At 47.8% G+C, this 12939-nt stretch overlaps 1 protein-coding gene across 5 annotated transcripts in view; it reads right to left on the minus strand.

Moving 5' to 3' along the window:
• Positions 1-12939, minus strand: part of adam11 (ADAM metallopeptidase domain 11) — a 159152-nt gene that overhangs the window by 47078 nt on the left and 99135 nt on the right. For all 5 annotated transcript variants that reach the window (XM_078424546.1, XM_078424550.1, XM_078424548.1 and 2 more), the window contains exons 15-18: positions 11934-12033; positions 5937-6008; positions 3428-3520; positions 2341-2421 (exon numbers count right to left, since the gene is read on the minus strand). In XM_078424546.1, coding sequence (XP_078280672.1) covers positions 2341-2421; positions 3428-3520; positions 5937-6008; positions 11934-12033 — 346 coding nt within the window. The remainder of the gene's footprint in view (positions 1-2340; positions 2422-3427; positions 3521-5936; positions 6009-11933; positions 12034-12939) is intronic.

The raw sequence follows: 12939 nt of genomic DNA on the forward strand, positions 1-12939 counted from the left end.
GTCACCTATCTGTGGTGATCCTGAGATGCTGCCTGACCCAATGAGCTACTCCAGCATATTCTGTCTTATTTTGTAAACTAGTACCTGCAGTTCCTTGCTTCTACATGTGTATACACTGACTGAAGAAGGCTCCCAACCCAAAGAGTCGCCTATCCATGTCCTCCTGAGATGCTGCGTGACTGCTGATTTGCTCCAGCACTTTGTGTCTTTTTTTGTAAACCGGCATCTGCAATTCCTTGTGACTACATATGTTCAAGCGACGTTGCTCTAGCTGAGGTGTGGAGCAAGCAGCCAACCAGGATGCATCACCCATGGTCAGCCATGACCGAGGAGGCCTAAGAACATATGTATTTATTCTTCAACTACTTTATAACTGTGTTCTCCCTCATCATCACAACCTGGTTATCTTGAGGAAAACACAAATTGCTGGAGGAACTCAGCGGGTCAGGAAACAACTGTGGAGGAAGGTGACAGATAATGTTTGGGCTTTCAAAGGTTCAAAGGTCTTTTATTGTCACATGTACCAATTAAGGTACAGTGATATGCGAAATACCAAACAGCCACACGAAAACAAAAGCAACAAGACACACAACTACATAAAAGTTAACAGAAACATCCACCACAGCGGATTCCCCACATTCCTCACTGTGATGGAAGGCAAAAAAGTCCAATCTACTTCCCTCTTTATTCTCCGTCGGGGCAATCGAAGCTCCAACGTCGGGGCGATCGAAGCTCCCGCGTCGGGGCGATGAAAGCTCCTGCATCGCGGCGTCGAAACCCCCGGGTCGGGGCGATCAAAGCTCCCGCGTCGGGGCGATCGAAGCTTCCGCGTTGGGACAGTCGGGGCGGTCGAAGCTCCCACAGCTTGGAGCTCCCAAAGTTGGTCTCTGACCAGAGACTGTGGGCTCCGTGATGTTAAGCCCGCAAGCACCCACAGTTGGAGCTCCGAGGTCGAACCCTGGCAAATGCACCGCGGGCTCCGCGATGTTAAAGTCCCATTGGCTCTTCCGTGAGCTCTCAAAAGTCGGTCTCCAGCAAAGGCTGTTAACTCCTCGATGTTAGACCGCAGTGCGGACGGAGATACAATACAGATCGCATCTCCATCGAGGTAGAGATTAGAAAAAGTTTCCCCCACCCACCGCCCACATAAAACAAGCTAAGGAACACTAAAAACATACAGTTAACACATACTCAAACTCAAGGAAGGAAGGGATAGACAGACAGACTGTTGGCGACGTGGCCATTGCTGGCGTCACCCGGTTGCCACCCTTCTTCAAATCTCTTCCTCTTGTTTCTCTTCCTCTATCCTTTACTTCTCCGGTTTGTCATTACAGTGTTCTACTTTCTATCCTCCTCCACTCTATTGACTTCTCTTCTCCCTATTTTCTGTCTTTCAAAGCTCCTTTGTCTTGCTATTCCTTTTCATCTCTGAAGGACGGGCGCCCTTACAGCGCCAGACGCCCGGGTGTGCCCCTGACCACAAGTGCTGTCTGTACAGAGTTTGTATGTTCTCCCCAAGACCACGTGGGTTTGCTCCAGGTGCTCCGGGTTCCTCCCACGCCCCAAAGACGTACAGATTTGGAGGGGAGGAGGGAGGAGTGGGGGAGGAGAGGGTGCTGCACCAATGCAGGAGAGGCAACCCTGGGGGGGGGAGGGGGAGGGAGAGGGAGGGGGGGAGGGGGAGGGAGGGAGGGGAATCTGGGCGAGGGGAGGGGGAGAGGGAGGAAAGGGGGTTAGGGGGGCGAGGGAAGCGGGAGGGAGGGAGTTGGGGAGGAGAGGGGGAAGGTGGGAAGGGGGGAGAAAGGGGGTGAGGGGAGGGGGAGGGGAGGGAGGGAGAGAGAGGGGGAGGGAGGGAGAGAGAGGGGGAGGGAGGGGCGGGAGAGGGGGGAAGGGGGCAAGGGGGAGGGGCGCAAGGGGGTAGAGAGAGGGGGGAGGGAGGGATGGGGGAGAGGGGGAAGGGAGCAAGGGGAGGGGCGCAAGGGGGGTAGAGAGAGGGGAGGGAGGGATGAGGGGGAGAGGGGGTAAGGGGGCAAGGGGAGGGGCGCAAGGGGGGTAGAGAGAGGGGGGAGGGAGGGATGGGGGGGGGGAGGGGACGGGGGGGGTGTTGCACCAATGCAGGAGTGGTTTGTGCCCAATGGATCCCTTTGGTTCAAGTATCTGTTATAATTAGCATTGCATGTATCAAATGTTTTAAAGTTATAGGGCTCTTAACATTTAAACGTTTTATAAAGAAGAGGATGATCATGCAAACAGCAGGTGTGTTTGCTGCCAATGTTACCACAACGATGGGATCAGGAATACGTGAGATTTCCGTGATGAGAAAAGGAGAGATTGTCTTACCTCGTTGGAGTCCCCAGTGCAGGTCTCCGCAATATCGCAGTCGTTCACAGACTGTCTGCAAATCACACCTCGTGGTTCAAACTGCAAAATACATAGAGGCGAGGCTTTACTTCATCCAGAGAAGTGAAACAATACGTAGCTTTGGATTGTGTGGGAAGGAACTGCAGATGCCGGCTTACACCGAACATAGACACAAAAAGCTGGAGTAACTCAGCGGGACAGGCAGCATCTCTGGAGAGAAGGATTGGGTGACGTTTCGGGTCGAGACCCTTCTTCAGAAGTTTGAACATGGGTCTCAACCCGAAACATCACCCATTCCTTATCTCCAGAGATGCTGCCTGTCCCACTGAGTTACTCCAGCTTTTTGCGTCTGTCTTGGGCTTTGCATTCCTATTTGTGAAAGAGTGATTGCAAATGCTAATCAAACGTTGAGATGGGATGTGAGCAACAGCAGCAAGCCCCACTTCATCCACATTCCAATTTGCTCTTTGGAAGATGGGGGTGAGCTGCTATTTTTTGAAGTTGTGTTGGCCTTGTGTTAAGCACATTCCCTCATTGCTGCTGGATGGGATGTGCCAAGACTTTGACCCATAATAATGGATCGGCGGTAATTATTCCAAGTCAAGCTCAAGTGTCAATGGAGGACAATTTGCAGTTCGTGACATTCTCATGTGCCCATTCCCACTGTCCTTCTAGATGATAGACATCATGGATTTGGTTAATCTGAAGAGGGGCCTTGGCCTGGAACGTCACCCATTCCTTCTCTCCAGAGATGCTGCCTGTCCCGCTGAGTTACTCCAGTTTTCTTGTGTCTATTTGGTTAATGATATTGGAGAAGCATATGCGAGTTGTTGCAGACATCTTGTCGATTGTATAGACTTTAGGGGGGGTTGGGGAGGCAATCAAATAGGCTTCTTTTCCCCGAAAGATGTCGGGTTTCTTGAGTGTTTGGAGCTGCTCCCACCCACTGACTGATGATGATACAAATGGAAAGGCTTGAGGTGGGAGGGGGGATCGGGGGATGTCACTCATCATAGAATACCCAACATTTGACGTGGCCCACTGGTTGAGTGCACCAGCACCTTACCTGACAACCTCTGCAGCAGAGGCCACTGCTACACATTGCATTGTGGGTAAGAGTACACTTCTTGCAGCAATTCCTATCACCTCTGCTGCATTCCTGATGAGGTAAAAGAAAATTACCATGATTTTGTAGAAGCATTTCACAAATACAAAGATAAATGAATAATTTAATGGTTTCTTAAAGGTCGGTCTCACATTTGTCTGGGGTGCAAATAGGTGCAAAGGCAATTGTATGTGAGCTTTGGTAAAACCATGCAACACAATGCTGAACCAGATTAACCAAGGCTTGCCATAAATGGTAGATAAATGGTACAATAGGAACCAAAGAAAACAAAATATTATTGTTATTTACATTTCTATATGTACAGATAATAAGGGGTTGCCCTTTCAAATTGGCATTACTAGTGAGAAGGGGCAAGTGCAGAAACTAGTCTGCAACAATTGAACCACATTTGTATTTGTCCCATCGGTCATTGTCCCCCCCCCCCCCCCCCCCCCCATGGCTGCACAGTATAAGCGGCTCAGAAAAATGCAATCCAACAAAATTGGTCACAAAATTGGTCACCAAAACCAAACAAACCTGCGGACGACCCAAGGAACTATCGGCCCATCTCACTCCTCTGTGTCCCTAACTAGCTCCTCGAATGGCTTCTCCTGGCCCAGCTCCATCCAATCGTTGACCCTCAACTACCCGCTGAACAAGCCGGATCTCGGCGTGGACGCTGCACCACCCACCAAATAGTCAAGCTGACCAATGACATCGAAGACAGTTTCGAAAAGGGTGACAAGGCGGGCATCACCCTGGTGGACCTCACCGCCGCCTGTGATACAGTGTGGCACCAGGGCCTGATCTGGTGGGCCCCACCGCCGCCTGTGATACAGTGTGGCACCAGGGCCTGATCTCAAAGCTCCTCCGAACCATCCCTGACTGTCATTTAGTGCGGCTCCTTGCCAACATCCTTGCCAACCGCAGTTTTGTACTCAAGACCAGTGACGGACAATCTAGCCGACTGCGACGCCTAAGAAACAGAGTCCCCCAAGGCTCAGTACTGACCCCCATGCTCTTCAATCTCTATATCAGCGATCTGCCACGCACGACCTCGCGCCAGTATGGATACGCAGATGACTTGGCCCTACTGCACTCGGACAGGAGCTGGTCAAATGTTGAGGATGTGCTCTCGGCGAATATGGAACTTGTCGCGGGCTACCTTAAGACCTGGAGTGTGGCACAAACCACCATAACGGCCTTTCACCTGAACAACAAGGAAGCTCAACGCCAACTAACCGTCACCCTCAATGGGTCACCCCTACCCTACAACCCATTTCCTAAATACCTCAGGGTGAAACTAGATCGGCAGCTGACCTACAAGCAACACCTTGAAGCTCTCCGTGCTAAAGTCTCGGCACGGAACAACCTCCTGCGTTGCTTGGCCGGATCGTCATGGGGCGCCAGGACATCTACTCTCCGAACCAGTGCTCTTGCACTCTTGTACAGCGCCGCTGAGTACGCCGCCCCAGCATGGTGCCGCAGTGCTCGTACTAGCAAGCTAGACGCCACCCTCAACGACACCATGGGATCATCTCTGGCTGCCTACGCCCTACTCCGACGGAGCTCCTGCCGGTGCTCGCAGGTATTGCACCCGCCAAGCTTCGCAGAGAGTTCTTCACTCATAGGCTGGTGTGCAAGGCCCCATCGGACACCAAACATCCTTTGCACCACCTCGCCCAGGATTCACAGCAACTGGGACCTCAACGCCTGTCATCTCGTCATCCTTTCTCCCGTCAAGCAGCGACCCTCTGTGGCTCTGGTTACAACATACTAGGTGCATGGAGAACCAGCTGGTAACAGACATCGCAACCTCCTCAATTCACTGTTGCACCGAACACCACAGCCCCACCCGGCTCGGACACGCCCCGCAAAGAGTGGGTCGCCCTGAACCGGCTCCGCACAGGGGTCGGCCGGTTCAACGCCAACATGCATCGTTGGGGGTTGCGTCCATCAGCAGCCTGCGTGTGTGGAGCAGACCAGCAAACAGCGCAGCACGGCATTTTCTACTGCACTGTCCTCCTTTCCCCTGGTGGAGGGGTAGACCTCACGGCCCTCGACAACTGCACATTGCACTGGCTACAGCGCCTGGAGGGCATTACATAACCTCTGCTGTCTCAAAAGCAAGAAGAAGAAGAAGGTCACATATAAGCAACTAGTTGGTGAGAACATAGTGCAATGAATGGAATTGTGCCACTGATATTTTCCCATCTTATCTTGCTTCTTCTTCAACTATTTTTGTCCTACAACTGCAAACTGCCTTGTTATTTTAAATAGGGAAGCGTTTGCACTACTGTGTAAAATTGGCAAAAAATCGTCAATTTGCTCTCTCTTCGAACCACTTTATTAAATAAAGCTGGTATGTTTGGTTAACACTGGGGCAAAACAGATTTCATGCAAAGACCTTCAATGCAATGTAAGACAGAATTATGGACTCCGAATGTCGGGCACAGTAGCATCTACTCACTATAGCCGATCCACAATCACACTCTTCTCCATTTTCCACATATCCGTTCCCACATTCTTGAGGGTCAACTAGCTGTGGAATTGAGGACAGGTCCATTTTAGGCTTTACTTCATAACTAACATATATAGTCATAGAGTCTTACAGCATGGAAATATCTTACCCACACTGACCAACATGCCCCATCTACACTAGTCCCACATGCCTGTGCTTGGCCCATAACCCTCTAAACCTATCCTATCCCTGTACCTGTGCAAATGTCTCTTAAATGTTATGACAGTAAAACAAAAAACAAACTCAACTCAACTCAGAACCTGCTTCAACTACCTCCTCTGGCAGCTTGTTCCATATACCCACTACCCTCTGTTTACCCCTCAGGTTCCTATCAAATCTTTCCCCCCTCACCTTAAACCCATGTCTAATAAAATTTAAGCAAAACTCTTTAAATCAGAATTTGTAAGTGATTCCATTGTTTAACATCTTGAATAGAACATGCTAAAATGTGCTGAATGTTTTGAGATTGTTTGACCCAGAATTTCTTGGTGCTGCCTTTGGGGATAAAGTGTGGGATAGCAGGAGAGTCCTTGGATGAAACAGAAGATCATCCTTCCCCCACCCCAATTACTTTTTTGTTTTTCTCTTAAGTTGAAATTTAAAAATACCTCAATACAGAATTTTGATTTAGATTTTTAGATTTTTTTTAGATTTAGAGATACAGCGCAGAAACAGGCCCTTCGGCCCACCGGGTCCGCGCCGCCCAGCGATCCCCGCACACTAACACTATCCTACACACACTAGGGACAATTTTTACATTTGCTCAGCCAATTAACCTACATATCTGTACGTCTTTGGAGTGTGGGAAGAAACCGAAGATCTCGGAGAAAACCCACGCAGGTCACGGGGAGAACGTACAAACTCCGTACAGACGGCGCCCTTAGTCAGGATCGAACCTGAGTCTCCGGCGCTGCATTCCCTGTAAGGCAGCAACTCTACCGCTGCGCCACCGTGCTGCCACCGTGGACACTATGTCCCCTACCATAAATCAACCGTGCATCAAGTAGACTTTCTAGTGATCAATTCGAAATAAACTGTGCCTTGTGAAGCTGAAATGGGCACTCCTGGTTGTTGGCATACAACCCCTGGCTCATAGAGAGGTCAGAGTTAAACAGCATGGAAACAGGCCCCTTGGCCCAAGTCGTCCATGCCGACCAAGATGCCCCATCTAAGCTGGTCCCATTTGTCTGCATTTGGTTCATATCCCTGTAAACCCTTCCTATCCATGTACCTGGACCTGTCCATGTGTCTGACATTTTCCCAGAGGCAGGTGCACTCTAGAACATCGTTGAAGGGATTTCTTAGTGCATTGTCCTAGGCCCAACCATGTTCAACTGCTTTATCGATGACTTTCCTTCCATCACAAGGTCAGTAGTGGGATTGTTCACTGATGATTGCATAATGCCCAAATCCACTCGCAATTCCCCAGCAAATGAAGCAACCGATGGCAGCAACATTCAAACATTCAGGTATGGGCAGATAAGAAGCAGATATCATCCATAGCACAACATTGCCAGGCAGTGACCATCTGGTTGTGTTATTCAATGGAATTACCATCACCAAATCTTCCACTAACACCTTGGCAATTAACTGGAGCTCAGATCCATCAGCCATAAATTGTACAGCTGCAAGATAAAGTTCACAAGCTGTGTACCTGCACCAGAGATTCGCCTCTTGAGATTACAAATTTTTGGCAGCATCTACAAGTCATAGCGTCATGGAGTCCCACAGCATGGAGACAGGCCCTTCAGCACAACATGTCAATGCCAGCCAAAATGTCCCATCTATGCTCGTCCCACCTGCCCACGTTTGGCTCATATCCCTCTAAACCTTTCCTATCCATGTACCTGCCCAAATGTTTTTTAAATGTTGTCCTAATACTAAGGCCAAGTCAGGAACATGTTGGAATAGCCTCCACTTGCCTGGATGAGTGCAACGCAACACGAGACAAAGCAGCCTGCTTAATTGGCACCGATCCACCATCTTAAACATTCGTTTTCTCTACAATGGGTCCACAGTGGCTTCATTGAGCACCATTTACGAAAGGCACTTCAATTACTCACCTGGGGTATTCTGACGGCGCTTTCCAAATATGTGCCTTCTACCACCAAGAAGAACAAGGCTGCAGATGCATGACAATGCTGCCATTTGAATGTCACGTTCAGAGTTGCACACCAAATTAATTTGCAAATATATCACCCCTCCTTCATTGTCACTGGGACTGAATTGTGGAACCCCACACAATAGTCTTCACCTGAAGACCTGCTGCAGTCCATGAAGGTGGCTCAGCATCACCTTCTAAAGGTCAACAACAAATGCTGGCTTTGCCAACACTACTGGATCCTGGAAAACCAAAACATTAAAATAATGCTGCCTGACCACTGATTTCCTCCAGCTTTTTGTTCTTTTTGCTCAGGATTTGCAGTCGGAGTCTATTGTATCCCTAGTGCGGCACGGTGGCGCAGCGGTAGAGTTGTTGCCTTACAGCGCTTTCGGCGCCAGAGACCCGGGTTCGATCCCAACCACGGGTGCTGTCTGTACGGAGTGTGTATGTTCTGCCCGTGTCTGCGTGGGTTTTCACCAAGATCTTTGGTTTCCTCTCACACTCCAAAGACGTACAGGTTTGTAGGTTAATTGGCTTTGTATAAGTGTAAATTGTCCCTAGTGTGTGTAGGATAGAGTTAATATGCGGAGATCAATGGTCGGCATGAACTTGGTGGGCCGAAGGGCCTGCTTCCACGCTGTATCTCTAAACTAAACTAAAACTAAATAAAAATAAATGTCTTGTAAAACCGTGAAACACCTTCTAACGTAGCCCCATAGTGCAGTGAATCTCCTTCCTGGAGGAGACACTTCTGCCACCTTCTTCCTGCCTCTTCAAGAAAAAACACCCACATCATTACTTTAGAAGATGAAGGAAATCTACCCAATGACTCTTAGCAATTTCCACAGATGCACCATGGAAAGCAAGCTATGGGGATGCCTTACATCTTGGTTTGGTGACTGCTCTGCCCAAGATTGCAAGAAAATGCAGAGAGTTGTAGATGTGGGCTTATTTGTCACACAACTAGCCTTCGCCCTCTTCGACTCCATCTACACGTCACCCTGCCTTGGGAAGGCACACATATAATCAAGGACCACTCATGTCCTGGTCATTCCCTCTTCCGTTGGGCAAAGGATACAAAGGCTTGCAAGCACGCGCTCGCAGATACAGGTACGCCTTTCCCCCCGTTGTTACTAGACTACTGAATGGACCTCTTATAAAGGTATAGTCACGATCTACCAACCCACTTTGGTGAGGTACTGCACTATTTTTATGTCACTTTCTCAGTGACTGTAACACTATATTCTTCACGCTCTTTATTTTTCCCTTTGCACTATGCGTGATACTTGGGTGTGGCTTGATTATACTCATGAGTTAGTGAAAGAAGGAAAATAAAGTTTTAGTTTAGTTTACCAAGGTACAGTGAAAAGCTTTTTGTTGAGTGCTATCCAGTCAGCGGAAAGACGATACATGATTACAGTCGGGCCATCCACAGTGTACAGGTGCAAGGTAAAGGGAATAACTTTTAGTGCTAGATAAAGTCCAGCAAAGTCTGATTAAAGATAGACTGAGGATCTCCAACGAGGTAGATGGAAGGTCAGCTCCACCCTTTATTTGGTGAGAGAATGGTTGCCTGATAACAACTGGGAAAAAAACTGTCCCTGAATCTGGATGTATGCGTTTTCACACTTCTGTACCTCTTGCCTGTTGGGAGATGGGAGACAAGGAGTGACTGGGGTGAGACTTGTCCTTGATTATGTTGGTGGCCTTGCCGAGGCAGTGTGAAGTGTGGTATGATACATAGATACATAGACAAGAGGTGCAGGAGGAGGCCATTCGGCCCTTCGAGTCAGCACCAGCATTCAATGTGATCATGACTGGTCATCCACAATCAGTACCCCATTCCTGCCTTCGCCCCATACCTCGTGATTCTCTAGCCCTAAGAGCTCTATCTAACTCTTTTTTGAATGCATTCAGTGAATTGGCCTCCACTGTCTTCTGAGACAGAGAATTCCACAAATTCACAACTCTCTGTGTGAAAAATGTTTTTCCTCATCTCAGTTCTAAATGGCCTACCCCTTATTCTTAAACTGTGGCCCCTGGTTCTGGACTCCCCCAACATTGGGAACATGTTTCCTGCATCTAGCGTGTCCAATCCCTTAATAATTTTATATGTTTCTATAAGATCCTCTCATCCTTCTAAATTCCAGTGTATACAAGCCCAGTCACTCCATTCTTTCATTATATGACAGTCCCGCCATCCCGGGAATTAACCTTGTGAACCTACGCTGCACTCCTTCAATAGCAAGAATGTCCTTCCTCAAATTAGAAGACTAATTTGACTGGATAACACACAAAGTTTTTCATATATCTCGGGACCCGCGATAATAATAAATTTCTGCCCACCTCACCATCCAAGGTCTCCCCAGTTTGCTCAATGCTTGCATTTCATGCACTGCATTTCTAAGCCCCTTCCTGTAAAGTCTAGTTGATCCTTACATCTTCCCTGCGGCCTTTCTTTCCTCCATGTTGTTGGTACCTGGTTGCCTCGAGGAGTATGCATTCCAGGGATGATGCTCCTGCAAGAATGGCCTGAGGTCTAATGTCAGCAGCTGTCAACAATTGTCCCTGTAGTCCCCACTCTAGTTTTCCTGGACGTAAGCTCTCTTAACAATGTTTCAAACATCTTTCTGATCCTTTTCACAATCTTATGGTGGGGGGAGGGGACTGATTTGGTGGTAACACTAAGTGCATTGTTCACTAGCTTCACTGTTTGTATCCTTTCATTTTCACCTCTTCCACAGGCCAACAATGGACCATTGTGAGCTCCACCTTTCCCCAGTCATCGGTGCCGGATCTGATTTGTTCTGAACCTTTTCATACCTCTAGTTTCCCTCTCCCCTGACTCTCAGTCTGAAGGATCTCGATCCAAAATGTCATCCATTCCTGTTCTCCAGAGATGCTGCCTGACCCGCTGAGTTATTCCAGCACTTTATGTCTAAGTGCATTGATGCAGGATGCACCAAACAAATGCACTGAAAGTAGGTAAAATCCATTTTCTAAGCTTATATGAATATAACGCTAGTTGAAATGACGGATTTAAACCATTGGATCTGTGCAACTCATTGCAACGTGCGACATTGTCTTTCGAACTGAAGTCATTGTTACACAAAAACTGTAGCTGACTGGAGTTAAGGATAGCATGGTGGCGCAGCGGTAGAGTTGCTGCCTTACAGTGGAGACCCAGGTTCGGTGGACAACACCGGAGACCCAGGTTCGATCCCGACTACGGGTGCTGTCTACAGGTACGGCGTTTGTACATTCTCCCCGTTCTCTTGAGATTTTTGGTTTCTTCCCACACTCCAAAGATGTACAGATTTGTAGGCTAATTGGCTTTGGTATAAATGTAAATCATTCCTCGTGTATGTAGGATAGTGTGAATGTGCAGGGATTGCTGGTCATTGCGGACTCGGTGGGCCGAAGGGCCTGTTTCTGTGCTGTATCTCGAAAGTAAAATTAATACTGACACACAAATATATCTCCCAGATAGAGAACTGGAACACTGAACGTAACACAACATATCTGACCTGCCAGTGATCAAAATGTGTAGAGGATAAAGCCAACTGACATTGTAAGAAAATAACTGCAGATGCTGGTACAAATCGAAGGTATTTACTCACAAAATGTTGGAGTAACTCAGCAGGTCAGGCAGCATCTCAGGAGATGCTGCCTGACCTGCTGAGTTACTCCAGCATTTTGTGAATAAAGCCAACTGACATGTTCGATCCTCAGTACTGATGATATTTTACATTCAACAATGATAATAAACAAATTATAGTAAACAGAATTCTCACTTCAGAAAAGTTTGTTTGGCCATAACATCAATTATCCAAAGGCCTTACCTTGAGAGGTTTGTTAAAAAGACAAATGCCTCCTCCAGCTTGTAGCAACTGGTTATAATCACTGATGCTGCATCTTGAAAATTTTCTTGGGAGATAGTGCCTAAAAGTACAAACAGGCACAACATTTGATGAACAATGAATTGTACCACAACCCTTGCTTTCGAAATCTACCATCATGGGAAAGTGAAAGCCTGTTCAGCATATTAAAAAACATCACATTTTAGGATATGAGTAGCATTGGCAAGGCCAGTATTTATTTGTTGTTCATCTCCAACTTGCCTTCATCTGCGTTGTCCACAGGGGACACCTGACTGGGGTGCCTGGTGTCACCTGCAACCATACCAATGCCTCTACTTCCTTAAAAGGCTTCGGGGGAAGTTCAGCATGTCCCCAACAACTCTCACCAACCTCTACAGATGTGCAGAAGAAAGCTTTATATCGAGGTGCATCACAACATGCTTTGGGAACAGCTCCTTCCATGACCGCAAGAAATTGCAGAGAATTGTGGACGCAGCCCAGACCATCACACAAACCAACCTCCCTTCCACTGACTCCATTTAGAAAAGAGGATATTAAAAGCTTTTCCAGATATATAAAGAGTAAAAGCGAGGCAAGAGTGAACATTGAACCACTGGAAAATGATGCTGGAGTAGTAGCAATGGGGAACAAAGAAATGGCGGATGAACTGAAAATGCATTTTATGTCAGTTTTCACAGTGGAAGACACCACCAAATACATGAGAGTCGGGGGGCAGAAGTGAGTGAGGAGAAGGTGCTTGGAAAGCTGAAAGGTCTGAAGGTGGATAAGTCTCCTGGACCAGATGGACTGCGCCACAAGGTTCTGAAAGAAGTACCTGTTCAGATTAGGGGGCATTAATCGTGATTTTTCATGAATCACTGGAGCCAGGAATGGTTCCAAAGAACTAGAAATTCGCAAATGTAACTTAGGTGTTTCAGAAGGGAACGGGACACGAGAAAGGCAATTCTATAATTGCCAGTTAGGCCAG

Source organism: Rhinoraja longicauda, chromosome 29, assembly GCF_053455715.1.
Source record: "Rhinoraja longicauda isolate Sanriku21f chromosome 29, sRhiLon1.1, whole genome shotgun sequence".
In the NCBI taxonomy this organism is placed as follows: Eukaryota; Metazoa; Chordata; class Chondrichthyes; order Rajiformes; family Arhynchobatidae; genus Rhinoraja; species Rhinoraja longicauda.